This window comes from Talpa europaea, assembly GCF_964194135.1.
Source record: "Talpa europaea genome assembly, chromosome: 9".
Lineage (NCBI taxonomy): Eukaryota > Metazoa > Chordata > Mammalia > Eulipotyphla > Talpidae > Talpa > Talpa europaea.
The window spans coordinates 37,321,468-37,340,374 of record NC_140076.1 but is presented as its reverse complement, the minus strand read 5'-3'; the positions used below and the strand labels follow the sequence as shown (position 1 = coordinate 37,340,374).

Genomic DNA, 18,907 nt, shown 5'->3' with positions numbered 1-18,907 from the left:
AACTTTTTCTGTAAAGGGCTGTATTATAAATTGGGGGCGGTGCTTTGGGGATCATAACCTGTCACCACTATACAACTCTGTCATTGTAGGACAGGAAAGGCCATAAACAGAAAGCAAATGACTGGGTATAACTGTGTTCCAATAAAACTTTATTTATAATAGCAAAGAGCAGTGGACTGGACAAGCCTGTAGGCTGTCCTTTGCCCATCTCAACCTTAGATATTTAGAGAGTTTGGAAATAAAGAAAGCATCCCTCTTATCTGCACAGCACCCTCCCAGAAACCACCACCCATCAAGAGAGGCAGAACCCAGGCCAGCTGCCCAAATTCCTTCTCCGCCTTTGTGAAACTGGAGTTTAGATTTATGGGCATGGCAATTTGTTTCACATAATTCTGTCAGTAATTACACCAACTTCCACCAGCAGCCATTAGGTAAATGATTTGGCTCTTTCCCCCGAGTAATATTTCCCCCACTGAAATAAATGGAGGGTGCCCTTCTCCCCCATAAGTTAAGCATATTATTTGCCTCATCACACAAGGCAAATGTGGTAGCTCTGAGCTATTAGTCTATCACTGCAGCGATCAGACGGCCAGGAGCCAGGAGTAATTTACAACAGGGAAGTAAACAGGGCCCTGGATAAATAAATAAGAGGTCTGGGCTGGTCTGAGGCCTGAAAAGATTAAGTAATGAGAGTATCTAGTGAGAGATTTAGTGCTAAGTGAGCCAGGACCAGAGCAGCCTCCCATGGAGGAATCAAATTATATCATTGGAAAGGGATATTATTGAAGTCCCTCGTGCTGAGCTGGGAAATCAGCGCTTCTGGGGAGGGAGAGGGCTGCCATCATTAGCATAGCAATTTAGGAGTCCTCATGAAGTCTGGCTAATTAGCTGCAGGATGGGTTTAGATGACAGGTAAGCAGGGTACAGTGATCCTGCCCACAAGGAAAACCTGGTCAGTTCCTCAGTGACTGTTGTATCATAACTAAAGGTCGGTATCATTTTTCCTTAATGTGCAAGCTCCTTATAAAAGAATTGCCCTTAGTGACGTAACTAGTTGACATGCGAAAGAAAATGTTGAGGGTGCTGGGGTCATGCTGACATTAGATTCCTAACTTCTGAAATTCCCAGAGGCTGGAATTTCACATTTTCCAAGGCTGGGTATCCCTGGGAGAGCTGCCAGCTCTGAGAAGCAGTCTCCATCACCCTCTCCAAGGAGACTTCCTTTTCTCTTCCCATACATGGTACCTCCAACATTCCAACCCCAGAATGGAAATCTTAGGGAGTCACCTTAACTTCTTCCTTTCGATTATCTATTTTGTTGATTCTTTCCTGGGAAAGGCTCTTGAGAATTTCTTTTCAGTTCCAGTCCTCAAATGGGGCCTGATAAAAAGTCACCATGTAGCTGCCACAGAGTCTCCAAAATGCCTTACATAGGTCAGGACTGTTCATCCTTACTTGGATGAGCGAATCTATTACCAATATCACCTCTTTCAAAAGAATGTTCTTTCCTCTTAAAAAATTAACTGCTACCCCAGCCAGTCTGACCCCTAGAAGCATTAATTCTTAATTCGCCGTAAGTCAATGAACCTTCTATGGTTTCTCTTCCTCATGATTTAATGAAAATTCTTGGCCAAGTCCAGACTATCTTTGGGCTGTGCCTACCATGCCATATCAGGTATTAAAGGGCTGAGGTTTGTGAGTTCCCACTGCTACATGCCTTAGATTCCCCATGTGAAAAATAAAGGCACAGGCCTAGAAGCTGGTGCCATTCATCTCTGGATGTTGTTGTAGAGATAAGAGCTTACACAGAGCTTGGCACAGAATGAAGAGGCACCCATGCGATCAGAAACCACTCCAACTTCCTTGAGAGGATCCAGAAGAAAGACACAATTGATCCTGGATATATTTTACCTCAAAGATTCCTATGTTCTTTCTTTCCATATTTCTTCCCTGTATACCTGTTTTTCCACCTCTGTTCTATCTTTTCTTATTGTTATCCTCCTCTATTCCTCCCTCTTTCTTTTCCTTAGTCCAGGTTTACTTTCTTTCTTTCTTTTTTTTTTTAAGATTTACTTATTTATTTATTTATACAAGCACTGGGTACAGTCAGAAGCGCGGGAGGGTGAGAGAATTCACCAGAGCCAGAGCAGGGAGCAGAACAGACAGACTGACGAAATACACTGCTGAGGGAAGCAGCAGGTGGCAGGAGAGGTCTGCAAGCCCTTATTCCAGGTTTTCTTCTTTCAGTCCTATCTACTCATTACCCCAGTCATCTAGTGAATATTGGAAAACCTCTTCTCTGATGGCATGGGATTAGAGGTGGGACTGGTAAAATTGTTCAGAATAGCAGCATCTCTCATCATCATGAGAGAAAGAGTCTGGAAGACCTGCATTTATAATGCAGCTAGGGTGACTGTCCATTATTGAGTGCCGGTATATTTTCAGAAAAGAGAAGTGAGAAATAAGGGCTGAAGGCTGCATGGGGAGCAGAGGAACAAACAGTAGGTTGGTGTTACTGATACACCAGCCAGAGACTCAGAGAGGGTTCGTTAGAAAACATTAATATTTTGATGTTCCAGTGTGGCTCTGATTCAATTGTTTTAGATGATATGGTTCACTTCAGGCTTGGACTAATTGCCAGATGTCTTTCAAACAACCTCTGGTTTAGATCTTGGATCAAGGAAAAACACATTTGGAGGTTGAGTTCAGTGTTCAGTGAATTAGTGTAATTTTTTTTTTTTTTGACTAAGGTTTGGATTTTTTTTTTTGAGTCTCCACAAGTCTATTTTTTTATTTTATTTATTTTTTTTTTTGTAAAGCCTCACTGAGCTGAGGCTTCCTACAGCTAGACAATCCCTTTCAATGCCCATTAGAAGTAAAAAATTAATGAGGCCTGGAGATGAAGCAAACACAGTTTATTTCATTGCATCAGAGAATATTATTCCCAGATCTTTGAAATGAGCATCAAAACACAAAATTCTCTCCCCAGTTCTCAGTCTCACACACTGGCTCACACCTGTTGGCAGGGGATCCTGGCATGAGCTGGTTTTCTCTTTTTGCTGGGAGTGTGAAATCCCATCTTACTGGCCTTTGAAAAATCTGCTTCCAACCCCACCTGTGTGTGGATGGGCTTGTCCCATAGTTGGAACTCCACTTTAAATCTCAGGGAGGGTACTTCTACTTTTTAAACACAAGTAACATGTCTCGTACAGAGTGAAATAAATAGAGGCTGGAACTGGGGGATGAAATCCAATGTATTCACTTTGTCTCCACTTGTGTGGGTGCTTATGTGAGTGTGCATGTGCATTGTGTGCATACACATGTGCACACATCTCTTAAATAGGCATTTAGGGCATTTTCAGAACAATGAGGAGAGAGCTCTGGTTTGGAGCAGAAGGTGCCTTTGACCAGCTATTGAGAGGAAAAAGCAGATTTGGATACGCTGAGTTCCTTCTCTCATTCACTCATTTATGGAATATTTATCCATAGTGTCCACTATGTACTAGAGGCAGAGGTAGACAATTATAGAGTCAACATAATAGAGAAAATCCTTACTCTTGAGAAACTTACATTCTACTGAGGGATGGGAGAGCAAAATGTGAACAAATGAATGGGAAAAAGAGTTTCAGGTAGTAATACGACTCTGAAGAAAATAAAGCAGGGTCATGTTATAGATAGTGACTGGAAATGATGAAGAAGAAGAATGTTTAAATTTTAAGAGGGACTTTGCCATGCCAACCTATAGGGTCAGGCATGTTTCAGGCAGAAGTAGGGGCCAAGGTCAACCTGAGAAAGAGATGGGAATACTGGAGCTGCAGGAAGAAGGCCCATGACGATGCTGTGTGGCAGATGTGGGATGAATGACCTATGATGGCAGCAGAAAGAGAGATAGGGACCAAACTACATAATGTAGGAGCCTGAGTTTCTTCTTAGGACAACATGAAGTCGGTGAAAGCTTTAATTGGGGGAATGAAGAGATTGTTCTTAAAATGATCACGGCACTATTGGATGGAAAAAGAATGACGAGGAAACATGAATAAATGTAAGATGACGCAGTGAGGAGTCCTTGGAGATATCTAATGCAGAAAGGATTGTAGCTTGTACTAGGGTGACAGCAGGAGACACCAAAAGCTTGGACAAATAGGTGATACATGGTAAAGGTGGAGCTCACAAATACTTTCTAATCTCCCTCCCAATTCAGTCAATGATTCTCCACTTGGAGAGAAACTAGAGAGCAGTGTACTGCTTAGGCACATCCTCTTAACTCTGCTGCTGCTTCTCTGGTTTCATTAGGCGTAATGATTTCCCATCCTTCATTCTCAGTTAAATAAAGGAAGTGCATGAGCAGGGGAAGAGGATCTGCAGAGAACACCATTAGCCAAGGAAACCATAACAATTATTTACTAAGATAATTTTGTTCAATGGCTGGACCATTGGGAAGTGGTGGTTGACAATGCTCTGCCTTGTGTTGTAAAATTAACTGAAAGTCCCTGAAGGTCTCTTGCAGAAGCCTGACCCATGCAAACTCTTCCATGGAAATGAGACACTGTCTCCAGAGATGAGAAAACATTTACACAAATTTACTATTTGTCACAACATCTGCTTCTACCATTTCTATTACCCAAAACACCAATTATGAGCCAAGGAGATAAAGGGCCTCTCCTTTCCACCACTGTCACTGCCCTTCTGACCTCTAATATCTTATCACAATATTGCTCAATAATTTGGGCTTATTTAAAAGTCAGTGTGTTGCAATAAAGTGAAATTATATCTGTGCTTTGATTCAGCAGCCTGGAAAGAATCTTAATTTATCTGTCTGGGATTCTTCTACAATGAGAAAGTCATGTATACGTGTGTGATATGGTATGTGTACGTGCATATCCTTTTAAAAAAAGGGAGAGTAGGGCCTCCCTGGTGGCGCAGTGGTTGAGCGCTGGGTTGCGAAGCTGCCCGCGGCCTCTGCGGCGCCGGTTCGATCCCCGGCTGCTCCCCGGCCACCGGAGGAGGGTCCCACATGGCGCGCAGACCTCTCCTGCCGCCCGCTGCTCCCCTCAGCAGTGTACTTCGGTCCTTCTGCCTGCTCTGCTCCCCGCTCTGGCTCTGGTGAATTCTCTCACCCTCCCGCGCTTCTGACTGTACCCAGTGCATGTATAAACAAAAAACAAAACAAACAAAACCAGCAAACAAATAAATAAAGCATGCCTCTATAAAAAAAAAAAAATAAAAAAAAAAATAAAAAATAAATATTTAAAAAAAAAAAAAATAAAAAAAGGGAGAGTAAAGGTAGAGACATATAGACCCAGGAAGGAGATGATATAAACTGACGATGCAGCTTTTCTTTCTATATTGCTATCACTCATTTTGATTTAAAAAAAAAAAAACAAACTATTGAAGTTAGATCTCTCTGTGCATCTTGATCCAAGTTTAAAGTCTCATAAATCCCAAATTAAATAAATTGAGATGGAGGGGATAAGTCCTCAGTCACTCTTTCACCCTCTTACAAGCGTAGTTTTCTCCCTAAACAGGGCATTTTGATCTCCAAAAATCAAGATGCTTCCCTCTCTGGGAGAAATGTTGGCAGGGTTCTGTTTGTAGTTGAATCAAAAGCTGACTCATTGATGAAAAATTCAAGTCCAGAGCCCTAGACATGCCAACAAGAGGTCACAGCATCAGTTCAATAGCTGAGTACTCCTCTTAGCCAACCATGGGAGGATTTTTGGCTCCAAAATAGGCATTGCCAATCAAGGAGACTTCATCACCATAAGTAGGGTGAGGAGAATTAGAGAAGGAAGGTTGGGAAAGAAGAAACATCATGAATAAACCATTAAAATATTATTCTAAACCATGAATCAAAAACTCAGGTCCAGCACTCCACATTCAGGGAAGGAGTGTGAAATTTACTTAAACTTCTCCATTTCTATTTGGCTTGGATAGTACTGTGTTATCATAGTTTTGCTGTTGTTAATACTGTGTCAACACTTTCATTATAAGCTTCGATCTCCAAGACTTTGTAAATGGTCTGCAAACCTCACAAATAAAAATTCATATTCAACATCCAGGATATCAAAAACATGGTAAAGCTGGAAGAAAGTTAAAGCTACAGGATGTGTGTGCACTTGTGGGCACACGTGTGCATGTGTGTGTGTGTATGTCTGTGTTGATTTGAAATTATGCTAGAATTTGGGGTATCAAATTAAAATGCTATTTGTCCCCTGGAGAGTTCCCAAATGCCTGTTGAAAATGAGAGATGATTAGGCCCTTTAGAAATGTTTTGTTGATGCTGAATGTGGCTTAAGAACAAATATTTCAAGATTATTAGATGTGGGTACATTTGCATCATTCGGGCAATTTAAGAATGTGTGTTTGGGGTCTGCCCACCTCAAAAGGCTAATATTTTTCTATATACAATGTGGTATTTCCCTGACATTTTCAATTCCCTTGACAGTTCCTAACTCCAGATAAGGAATGGGCATCCCATGGCATGGGGGAAAATTGGCCTCTGGCTCTCATTTGCCACAAAGGCCATCACACCGTTAGGAGCACACTCTTGATTGGAGCACCCTGGTGATGGCCATCTAGCCCCATAGAGGCTGGCTGACTCTGCCACATGCCATCAGGTCTTGAAGAATCTTTCAGTGATGCAGACAGGTTCCAACTCTGGAGGTGGGTCCCAGCCAAGGAAGTCTCAGAAGGAGCCAGGTGGCAGGCAGCCCATGTTCGCATCCTTGGGGCTCAGATTAGATGCATCTGTGCTCTTCTCTCAGCATCCCATCAAACAGCACATTGCACTGACACACACAGTAGGTGTTCAGTTGCCCCCGTCACACAGTTGTCTTCCTACAAACTGGGCAGGAATGTCTCCAACAGGGAACTAACTGAATTCCAGCTATCGACTGGGTGTTTTTATTTCCCATTTTTCCAAAACACTGTTTGTATGTAAAACACCGACACATGAAGGCTTTATCCATATGGGGGAGGAGTTGAGCTCTTTCTATCCATAAGGTGTGGATGGACTGTACCACCGCACCACCAAAAGTAAGGCTCAGGAAGTTTCCTGAAACCTTTACACATGTAGCAGCCCTTTCTCCCTACATTATTCCTTTCTCTGTAGCAATTTATTTGGCCCTGACTTTTGCCATTATCACCAATGTCTAGTGTTTTTCACTGAAGGTTGGTTTGACTACTTGCAAGGATGAATTTTCTCACAATGGCCTGGGGCATCCCTCTAGAATGCTTAACCCTTTATACACACCTTCAGAACACTATCCTGGAACCCCCACCAAGTAGATCAACAAAACCCTTACCTACGAACCAAAGAAAATACTAAATCCATGAAATCACTTAAGCCACCCTTCCAAAGAGAGGGAGACTCAAAATGTTTTATGCAGCAACCTATAAGAAACTCATTTTGTGGGATGTTTCACATTCCAGTTCATGGTTTATTCCCCCATATATCCCTGCCAGTAATATCAACCAGATGTGGCAAAGAAGTCTGTGCAGAACTGTAAAAATTACAAGCATATTCTGTAATTCCAAAGCATTGTAAAGTCACAGCTTGGTTTTCTTTCTTAAAATAAAATAAAATATCTAAACTGGCAGAAGGTGCTTAGTACATGCATTGCCTCATGACTCTAGAAAATTCTTCTGTTGGTCCAAAGGGCTAAAGAGTTCAAAAATGCAAAGCCCAACTCTACCCTTGATAAGTTGGAGGGAATTTAGAAAGGTATACTTGCAAACATGCCTTTAAGTCTATAAATTTGTCTCTTTCAGTGTTTCAAGTCTTAATACCCTAGATCTCAGATAGGAGCATAAACTCACATGTTCATATAAGCATAAAAGCACAAAACACTGGACCTTGGAAGTTTCAGAGATTGATGATTGTCCCCCAACCCCTCTCATTTTCAAGGACTGTTTGAGCACAGGAGGCACATGATAAGGTTGGGGAAAAAAGGAAAAATGGAATTGGATGTCAGAAAAACTTGGATTTGTTCCTGGTGGGTTACTTAACTTCCTCAAGTCTCTGTTTCATCTTCTATATACTGGGCATAAAATACCTACCTTGTGGAAAGACTGAAGAAGAGGGCATATGAACAAGGTGCTTAGCACACAGTAGGTGCTCAGGAGCTGTTTGGTTCTTCCCCTGCTCTCAAATATATAAAAATAATCATGAATGTTCTAGAGAGGTGTTTCTTAAAGTATTTCCCTGGGTGACCTACACCAAAATCACCTTGGGTGCATAATGACAGTTGGATCTCTAGGTCCATTCCAGAGTTCATGAGCTAGTCATGGGTACAGGTCCTGGCAATCAGCACCTAATCCAGCACCTCCAAGGATCATTTTCTATATGCTAACTTTGGGAACCACTAAATCCTTGCTTTGCAAAGTATGGTCCTAAGTCAGGAGCATCACCTGGAGTCTGCAGGGAACACAAACTCTTAGGTCCCCCCCCACCCCGCCCCCGAGGCCTACAGAATCCAAATCTGCATTTAACAAGATTTCCAGGTGTTCAGATGCACAGCAAAGTTTGCAAAATGCTGGCCTAGGTAACTTTAATTCCTAGCTCCAAATTTCTTTGGTTTAAGAGTCTACACGACAACTCAAAGTATTAGCCTTATAATTAAGGCTATGGATAAGACAACAGGCTTCTGTGCTCAGCAGAAAAATGTCTTGGTGGTGAAAAGGAGAAAAGAAACCTTCTGTACTGCTTCTGGTTTAAGGAACTACAGAGAGTGCAACTCCCACAAAATAGAAATGCCAAGAGTGACATGGCACCCCCTGTAATCCATTATCTGTCCGCACGCAGATTAAAGCTAAACCTGTGCTCAAGCACATGATGAAACTTGCAATTGAGGAAACATGCCATAAAGCAAACAGAAGGCTGGCCTTGTCACAGCAGGGGTGGGGGAACAGAGAAGGAACAGGAAAGAGCTTTAGTTTGCAGGGACATTTTCCATGAGCTTAAGGAGGCTGGAACCCTGGAAAAAGTGACCCCATGTCTGCCAGGGTGAGACTGGCACTGTCCCTTGGCTTCTGAAGGCTGGACCAACACACTCAGGGAGATCTCTGGGATCTGTCTCCAGGTAGGTGGGCAGTCTCTGAAGCCTCAACCAACCCTGATGGATTGGTTTTCTCATTATTCCATTATCATTTCACCACATCAGGTAACAACTCTGCTGGAAAATTGAGTAGTATGGTTTTTGTTTTTTCCACTGGTTTTTCACTTTTATAGCACTGTTTCACATCAATACAGAGTTTTATGGAGGCACATATTGCATGTAGTTATGTTTTAAAGTTTAGTGCAGAACTGGAAGACTAAGGTCTATGAACAACAGCAGGAAGGACTATCCAGAGGTACAGGGTTCAATCATTCAGCAAGTCTATATTCACTTAGAGCTGCAAAGAATTAAAGGAACTAATGCTACTTGTTTCTACTAGATGCATGGCACTTTAACCAGTTAGTAACTTTTCATTGCTATAGTATGGACGTTGTGGTTAAGTATGGGGACTTGGGTATGAACTTTGACTCTGCCATTTGTGGGCCCTATGGCCTTGAGTAATTTGTTTAAATCTCCAAGACTGTTTTACATAATATCTCACTTCCTAACCTGAATATATGTAAAGAGAGAATATATGTAAAGCAGGCCACAGGAAACTTGTAGGATAGGAAACTGCAACACATTCTTGGAACTACTATGGGCTGAAATGTGTCCCCTTCCCCCTAAGTCCCCCTCCCCGCCTCTCCACCCCTGCACATTCATATGTTGAAGCCCTCACTTCCAATATTTCAGAATGTAATTGTATTTGGGGATCAGGTCTATACAGAAGTGATTATGTTAAAACATGGGAGGGGCCCTAATCCAATCTGATTGGTATCCTTCGGAGAAGTGGAAGGGATACCAGGGGTGAGAGTGAACAGAGGGGCAGTCATGTACAGAGGCAGAAGATATCCATCCACAGACAAAGAGAGAGATCTCAGGAAACCAATCTGCCAGCACCTTGATATTAAACTTCCAGACTTCATGCTATGAGAAAATACATTTCTGTTGTTCAAGTGATTTAATATGAGATCTTTGTTATGTCAGTCCAAGCAAACTAAGATGGGAGCTACAACTATTATTCATAGTGTAGAACTAACCCACAGGAGATCAAGAAAGTTGAGGTCACTTGGCTAGGGTGGCCAGAGAGCAGAATCCAAAGCTAGGCCTGTATTGCTCCAGCATCCCTCTTCTCTGCTTTAACATTGGGATGCTTCAAAAGGACATCAAATCACTATGCTGAATGGGGCTCCAATTTGTTTGGGGATATAGGGCATGTAGTCACATGACTGATAAGAGCAGAAAATGGTAAATTAGAAGAGGCACAAGCAAGCGGCAATGCGAGTTCAGGGAGGCCTCCTTCTTTGGGAATAAATTTCCTGAAACTGAGGTCTCACGCCTTGTACTCTTGGGGAGGGAAGCTCTTTCACCCGTGACCAGAGCCCCAGCGACTGAGGTGATTTGGTTAGCCACATTTCATATTGTTTTTGTCTTCCTGGGGATTAACTTCCCAAGCCACTTGCAACTCCACTGACCCAAGTGAGTGACAGCAGGTTTAACCCAGGTGGCATTTTTTAAAGCTGTCAAATGTCACCTAGAACTGAGTAGAGAGTAATTGGAGGCTTCTATCCTGCTGATAGCACAACTGCTTATTCCAGCATAGATTTTAAGCCACTACCAAATATTTCATGGAAACTTTGGACCTGAATCCAGGACAGGGGAACCAAAAGGACCCCAGCTATTTGCTCATCTCACATAGAAAAGTCAAACTCTTAGGAAAGGAGTTGGAAGCCAATGAATCCTTCATTTCCCTCAAAGCTCTCTAATCCAGTGAAAGGCAGAAGACTTTTAATCACTGTTTTCACCTTGTCTTCTGCTTCTTCTAAGAAATTCTGACAATGTTAACCACTTAATCTCCAAATAACCAGAAATTTTTCTCTTTCTCCCCCCACCACACACAAACACACACAAGTAGGTGAAAGGTAAAGCTGGAAGAGGATGCAGAAAAGGAGACATTAGTAGCCTATAGATCATATAACAGTCTGCATTCCATCCCAGCCTCTCTAGATGGACAACTGAGGCCCAGAGAGGTAAAGTAACATGCCTAAGGCCACAGAGTTTGTGGGGCACAAAGCCAGTATGAGGACTGGAATCTTCCCACACCAAAGGCAGTGCTCCCACAACCCTCATCTATTTAGGGGCCTGAGCTAGTTTGCCAGATGCTGATGTTTGCTCAGCTCCTTTCACTGAGCACTTGCTAAGTGTTATCTCATCAATGCTAAATGTTGTCCTTGGGTTATGCCTGCTGAGCCTCACAACAATACCAGGGAATATGTTTTACTGTCTATTTCATTGATGATGAACTTGAGATCCAAATAGGGTAAACAACTAGCCCTCAGCACGTAGTTGGCCGCCTCTTAACTTTTCCTGCCATGTCCTGTGATCTTCCCCTTAATGCTTTACTGCCATATCCTATGCTCATCTCTGAGCTGGGTGCCCTAGGGAACACAGAAAGAGCAGAAGTACAGTCCTGACCCTTGAGAACCTCAGGATCCAAATCAGGATGGGGGTGGGGGAGCTACTGAGTGCCCAAGGCAGGACAAACACTTTTCTGGGTGTTTTATAGACCACAACAATATTAGCTAAACCTCAGTGCACTTTTAAGCCCTATGGACTGTGTTTTATGTGCTTGAAAACAGCTCAATGTGATTAAGAGGGTAGACACACCACTGCCATCTATGCAGATCAATGAATCTGATGGTGGCGGCACCGAGTGGATGACGGTGAGGTGACCAGCAAAGGTCTAAGAGAAGTGCTTGGCTCTGTGACCAGTCCATTATCAGTCCTTGTTAGCGTAATGTCAGTTCTTTACAACAGTTAGCATGGCAGGGGTCTGGGCAAAGCTAAAGGACTTGGCAATGACATAGACATTTGAGTCCTGGTTGTACTTATCCTGGTTATATGACTATGGGTAAGTTAGATAGTTCTAAGTTTTAGGAGTATATTGAATAAAGTTTCCTTTTGCAGGATTATTAGGGAGGTTAAATCTTAGCATTAGAATCATTCTTTCCTTGGAGAAAGGCAATCCAAGGTCCTGTGTATCCTCATACTCACGCAAGTGGGATGAACACTTGATACCAACTTGACTGCTTTGGTGACACCGTCTCACTGACAACAGTAATTTGCTCAGATATGGATGTGTGACCAACCTAATAAACAAGATCCCTACAAGTGTGCTGGTAAGGACACTTTCTCCACCTGCACTGCTCCTGGGAATGAATAGAGAGAGATGAAGTCCCAGTGACACCAAACCCTGGGAACTGGTTGTTCTTTTTTTTTTTTTTAAAGATTTATTTATTTATGCATACAAGAGCCGGGGTACAGGTCAGATGTGCAGGAGGGTGAGAGGATTCACCAGAGACAGAGTGGGGAGCAGAACAGGTAGACAGGCTGAAATACAGTGCTGAGGGGAGCAGCAGGAGAGACAGGAGAGGTCTGCTGCACCATGTGGGAATCTCCCTGGCTGGCCGGGAATTGAACCAGCACTGCAGAGGCTGCAGACAGCCTCACAGCGCTGTGCTCAACCTGCTGCAGCACCGGGGAGGCCCACCAGTTGTTCTTAAAGCCATCCACAACTATCCCTGGGCTTCTCAGTCATATAAACTAATAGATTTCCTTTCAGAGGTTCAACTAACTTTGGTCACATTTCTGTCATTGACTAGTTAGTGTTTTTATTATAATAGCATGGGTTCTCCATAAATATTATTTCCCTTTCCCATCAGGACTTGAGACATCTTATTACACATCTTAGCTTTTTCAAAAGGTACTCTTTGGCTAAATACTGAGTATGAAGCAGCCTTTTTCTATAGATCTAACAAGGAAAGACAAGGCATGTCTAGAATGCTGCTCACCCTATATAGCATGCTAAGGAGAGGACAGATACACAGCAACCACAGTGAGCATCCCCGGGAAAATAGTTTGCTGTGCCTATGAAATGTAGCACTCTTTTAAAGCAGAGCTGGTGGCATACGTATACACACTCATGATTGCACTTTTATAGATTTCTAATTTGTACCCTGCTTACTTCCAAAAAGGCCCTGGAGTGGCTAACAAAATAAGACAGAGACACAATAGGGCCATTAAGAAAAAATCAAAGATCAAGCCCGGAGAGAAAAAAGGGAATGCTGATGATGGCCCAAACCTGGGTTAATAGAGTTGCTTTAATAAAAAGAAAATTATATTTAGCTCTCAGCTCTTTGGCAGTCATTCAGAATGTTTCATGATGGGCACGTGGCTAAATGGGCATCTTTCATGCAGTTCAAGACCCAGCACAGAGACCAAGCAGGAACAAGCGCCCAAAAAGAGCTTTTTGAATAAATGAATGAATTACTGATTAAGTAAATGAATGGTGCTTAACAGAACCAAAGCTCCCTAAGAGCACCACTTACATCCTTAATCCTCTATCATATTTATTCATCTCTGCTTCACTGGGTGCCTGTGTGTGCTAGACTCTGCCTTGCTGGGGACCTGGAAAGGGATAGATTCCAAAATGAATCAAACGCCAGCCCTACTTGTCTGGTCAGTACAATCTCTGGCTTGAAGTAAAAGCTCAGCGTAACTTATTTCAATGAAACTGAAGTTGTGATGATGGGAATGGTAGGGGAATGGTAGGGGCAACAATAGCTATCTTGGTGAACCCACTTGTACAGCACTTCTAACCCTAGAAATGTATACACTATGGCGGCCACAGATCCTGACCAAGGTCGGGTGGAGGGAGGAGTGGACAGCTCCCTTTTACTGAAGAGCATATTTACACACAGAAGGGAAAGCGACTCTCCCAAGCTCTCTTAGCAAATGGCTGTCAAAGGATTCCCATGTCCAGTTGTATCTCAGTGACTTGTTTTTACTGTCTGAAATCCCTCCCCCCTCACCTCCCGGTCCCACCGACATCAAGCCAGCTCTGCACAAAATGGGCATCACCTGGTCACTGCTGGGAAGCAGCCTTGGGCAACCCAGCTCACCTCATGACTATACTAGTCACTGCCAACAGGACTGTAGGTTCAAAATCACAGAACCAGCCACCAAGGTCCTGCAGAAGGGGAACACTCAGGCCCCTTTGCCCCAACCTTTCTAGCAGCCCAGTCCACTGGCACCTTCAATTTGCCAAGAAGGACAGGCTGAGATTCCAGAGGAAGGACAGACACATAGTCTGTGTTATTTAATTAAGAGCAGAATCGAAAGTCACAATGTGGTACTGGGTGGAAAGGCAGCTACTAGATGAACATCTAAGAAAAGAACTATACAGGGAAGGGGAAGCTCTAAGCCAGGGTGGTGTCTGTGTCCACTGGGCATTGCTCACCCAGCTTGACTAGACATTCAAATTGCCAAATTGCACTTCTTCCCAGCAAGGCAGGTTCAGAGGGGAAGGGTAGAAAGGGGAGAATATATTCTCCTACCTTTAGCAAAGTCAGCCAGGTGACCTAGCAATAGGAGACCCTGGCTAAGCACAGGTTTGTCTTAGAGAAGACAAGCGAGGCCACTGTAGCCAACCTTTGTCTACCCTTGTTCCAAAAAAGCACCCCATAAGTGTTACATATATATAGTCTCTCTGTGGTACAGATGTATATATAGAGTTAGACAGATAGATACAGATATAGATTTTTAGTTCAAAACTCATTCTTAAGTGCACACACAGACATGTGTTTCCTATTTTCTTATCCCAGAGCCTACATGCATTGTTTGAGTGTATAAGTAGGTATTAAACACAGTCATTGGAAATAAGCATGGTGGCCATGGCTTTGGAGCCTCCCCAGCACTGATAAGAGTCTTCCTAGCTGGGCTGTAAATCTCCCGCATGACTGCTAAGCAGTCCCACACTGTGTCGCTCCATTCAGAAAGCCAAGCCTTGGGCAACCCAGCTCACCCCATGAACTATACTAGTCACTGCCAACAGGACTGTAGGTTCAAAATCACAGAGCTGTTACTGTTAATGATTAGCACTTGCCTAACACCCACAATACGTGAATCACAACCTTTATTCCAATGTGCATCTCTGACTCCTGAGCTTCCAAACTCTCACACTGAATAAATGCAAAGAGGCATCTCCAACTCTCTCCCTCACTGTCACATCCCAGACCATTCCAGAAGAGAAAGTGAAATTCAAGGTGTTAATTCCTTTCCCCACAAAAATAACAAGCCTCTAGACCAGTGTTCCCCATGCCAGCCACTGTGAAAAGCAGAGAAAGGGCAGGAGCTCCTTAAAGCAGCAGGGTGTTGAGGCTGAAACCTCCAGTCCAATGCCCTCTGAACGAACCACTGGCAGTCTCCAAGAATAGACTCACCTCAAATCCCATACTCAGAGCTTTTCCCTGAGTCAAAATTAATGAAAGTTTTCTCCTTCTTTGCAAAGGAGCCATTGGCTAGCCATCTGCATGAATAGCCAGCCCTCTCTGCTGGGATGTCCCAGCCCTCTGTTGTCTGGGACATCACTGACCTCCCAAGGAAGGGAGTAGGTATGGTAGGGAGGGTGGGGGCATGCCTTGTGGGTGCCCTGCTCCCATCTCCATGAGCACTGCCTAACCACAAACTCAACAAGGCTCCAGGCTCCCTGTACCCCTGGAACCACATTCTCCACATCACCAAGGTCAGGTAAGATACCAGGCAGAAAACACAATCCAACTCTACTCACAGTCTGGTGAGCTTCGGTGTACTCTGGAAAAGCAATTCTGGAAGGACTTGGAGCTTATTCTTGTTCAGGCGCCTGAAGATGAAAAGGAGAATGAAAGGCTGTCAAAGGGAGGTTAAATTGGATCCAATATATTCACAGACAAGTCTTCCATCCATCAATCAATAGGCATTACCAGTTTCTCTAGACCTTTCAACATGGTCTACTCAGCATACATTGGGGGCAGAAGGCAAAGGTCAGCCATAGCAAGAACACAGCATGCATGCTGCCCTGGCGCTGTCACCAGCTAGGATAGATATCACTAATTGGTCACAATGTTCTTTCTCATGCAGCTCTGGCAAGACTTTCGAAATTTTCTTACTGTGTACTCCAGGTAGCTATGAACAAGTGAGGGAATTGGCATGTGAAATAGGCTCCCCAAAAGAAGCACAGTGCCATGGAGAATATTCCAGATCCTAAATGGTGGTGGTGGTGGCTGGGAGGAAAGATAGCAGTTTTTATAGAAACAGAAATCATAGATTAAGGGGCCAAATGCAATCTTTGCCACTCTAGTTTTTCCAATTGGAGCAGGCCTGCAAGGTGTCTTTTGTGGTTTTTTGACCTTTTTGAGTTCCTTCCTCCATTTAAAATAATAATAATAAATTTTACATCTGTTGGGATAAAAGAAATTAGTATATATTGCAACATTTACTTAAAATGAAAGTTCTTTTTTTTTCCTTTTAATTTTAAAAGAAATAAAAATACGTTCATGGGCCTCCAAGGACATGTGGGTGGTAGATACTGTCTGCTCTGCCTAATGGATTAGCAGGCTCTGGGTCAGGACCAAGGTCTGGGTATAGCTGGAGGTAAAACTTGGTTCAGCAGGGATGCTCCACACTGAATGGTGACCACAGAGCCAATCAGATGCCCTCCTGAGAACGGTTAGGGCTGACACGCACAGGAAAGAAGGGTACTGGGCTTCCAAGGGACACAGAGACATGAAGGCTGTTCCCTGGATGGGTGATGCCAAGGAGACCCTGTTCCATGATCTCTGCCCTGGTGTCTAGGTGCAGTCCGATCAGTGAATGCTCAAACCAATGTCACCAAATCTTCTGTCCTAGAATCTCCAGAATCTTATTTCTCAGAATCCTTTGTACCAAAAGAAAGTTTGTAGACTGGCCAAACTTTTCTACTTAGAGTGGACTTTGTATGTCTGGTTCTATGGGAAAATTGTATTATCCCACCTTAGAGCAAAGTAAAATGAAGAAAAGATGTGAACTTCTTTCCAGCTCCTGGCCTCAAAGCCCAGGCACACCCCTCTACACTAAGCTGACATGTTTCTCTGATGAGATTTTTTTATTTTCCCCCCTTCATCCCAAAGTCGATGGACAAAAATGTCAGAGGGATGGGGGACTGGAATGAGGTCAAAAAGGGCAAAGCATGTGAGAGTGGAGCATTTAAGGCTTCCTGTCAGCAGTGTGCTGATGGATTCCCAAAGCCTGTGGGTAGGTGTGGCACAGGGAGGCTATAGGTGAGACTCCTGGCCAGAGAAAAGGCCAGAAAGTTCACAGGATAGGCTCAAATTTCCTGTTCCAATGTAGATTCCCACAAGTATTCCTTTTTGCTTTTTTTTAAAAAAAAATATAACGAAAAAAATACACAAAGCATAAACTTGACCATCTTAAGCACCGTGAAATATACAGATAGCAGGGTTAAGTATATCCATGTTGTTGGGCAACAGATGCCCAGAACTTTCTCATCTTGTAAAACTAAGACACTCTGCCTGTGAAACACCCATTCCCTAAATGGCCTCGCCCCAGTCCTTAGCGGCCACCATCCCATTATCTGTTTCCATGAACTTGACCAGTGCTCTCTGGTCCCAACACCCTCCAGGGAAAAGAGAGGGGAAGCCCAGGAAACAGGAGTAGGGGGTATCTAGTTCCTCACTTAGTGCAGTTTCCATATAGTCAGTGAAGCCCTGGTCCTAGAGGTGAAGTTGTATGACTTTGGGGTTGGTCAGGGAGGCATTCTGATCTGGCTGTCTCATGCTCTCACTGAAAGCTTGGGGAAGTTATCTAACCTTGCAGCCACAGTCTTCCACTGGCAAAATAACCTTATTCATTGGGTTATGGTAAGTCTGGACGATACACTGTGTGCATAAATGTCTAGCAGTGCAATAAAAACATGGCAATAACAATAATGGTGCTGTGGAGTCCTCAGTGCATGTCAGGTGCTATGCTTCAGTGAGGCAGGCCTTATAATTATTTCCCACCCACAAAGATAAGGACACCAGTACCTGGAGAGGTTGAACACATTCCCTGAGACCACCACAGTGTTAGGAAGTGACAGAAGCAGGATTTAAGCCAAGGCTTCTGACTCCAGAGTTAGACTATTATGTTAATAGAAGAATTTCAATTGCTCTCCTCCCTCATTCCCTTTCTTTTATTCTCTACTTCCTTTGTGCAGAGTTGCTACCTCCTCCACCCCAACCCAGACAACTATCTATCCTGATACATTTCCCTCCCTGAATGGACTCTCTTGGAGGTCCCTAAGGCCAGAATTGCGTCTCTATGTGGGTCTGTCTGGAACCACCCAGTATTGTCACAGCTGCACAAAGCCTGGCAAGAGTTACTTTTAGACAACCAATATTCTATTCCAGTCTAGGCACAAATCCTAGAATCTGACCCAGCACTGCCGGCAGTCGGTAGGGTGTTTAGCCTGCTAAAAGTCTTAAGCCAGAGTTGAAGCTAAAAATAAAATCAGTTTGGCTCTAAGGCTCCAGGAAGGGAAGGGATGGTTTTCAGTTCTTTGCCGGTATTTGTGGCTGGACAAAAATAAAAACACAACCAAATTTAGTAGATTGTGCTCTGCCTGCTGCTTCCTAAATCCTGAATGAGGATTCCAGGGCAACTGGGCTGGGATCTTCTCCCAAAAGCCTTACGGGCTTTCCGCTTCAGCTTGGGCGGGCTGCATGCTGGTTCTCAGTCACGAGTTCGATACTGCATTCCATTCCAAGATTTATGCATGTTTAGTTGACTGAGTTGGCCTGAAAGGTCTTCCTCAAAGAGCTGGTGAAGGATCCAAAATGCAGAGGTGCACTTCTGTGGCTGCTTCAGAGCTGCTCCTGAGCAGGAAAATGAACTGTATGAAATGAGGGACAGGTAAGCAATGGGCTGCAGACTGGCCAGGACATCCTCCATCATTCACA

The 18,907-nt window shown here is 43.6% G+C and overlaps 1 protein-coding gene across 2 annotated transcripts in view; it reads right to left on the bottom strand.

Moving 5' to 3' along the window:
- SLIT3 (slit guidance ligand 3) overlaps positions 1–18,907 on the bottom strand; it is a gene marked incomplete at its 5' end in the record, with an annotated part of 602,061 nt that overhangs the window by 485,229 nt on the left and 97,925 nt on the right. For both annotated transcript variants that reach the window (XM_084244368.1, XM_084244367.1), the window contains one exon: positions 15,724–15,795. In XM_084244368.1, the coding sequence (XP_084100494.1) occupies positions 15,724–15,795 (72 nt within the window). The remainder of the gene's footprint in view (positions 1–15,723; positions 15,796–18,907) is intronic.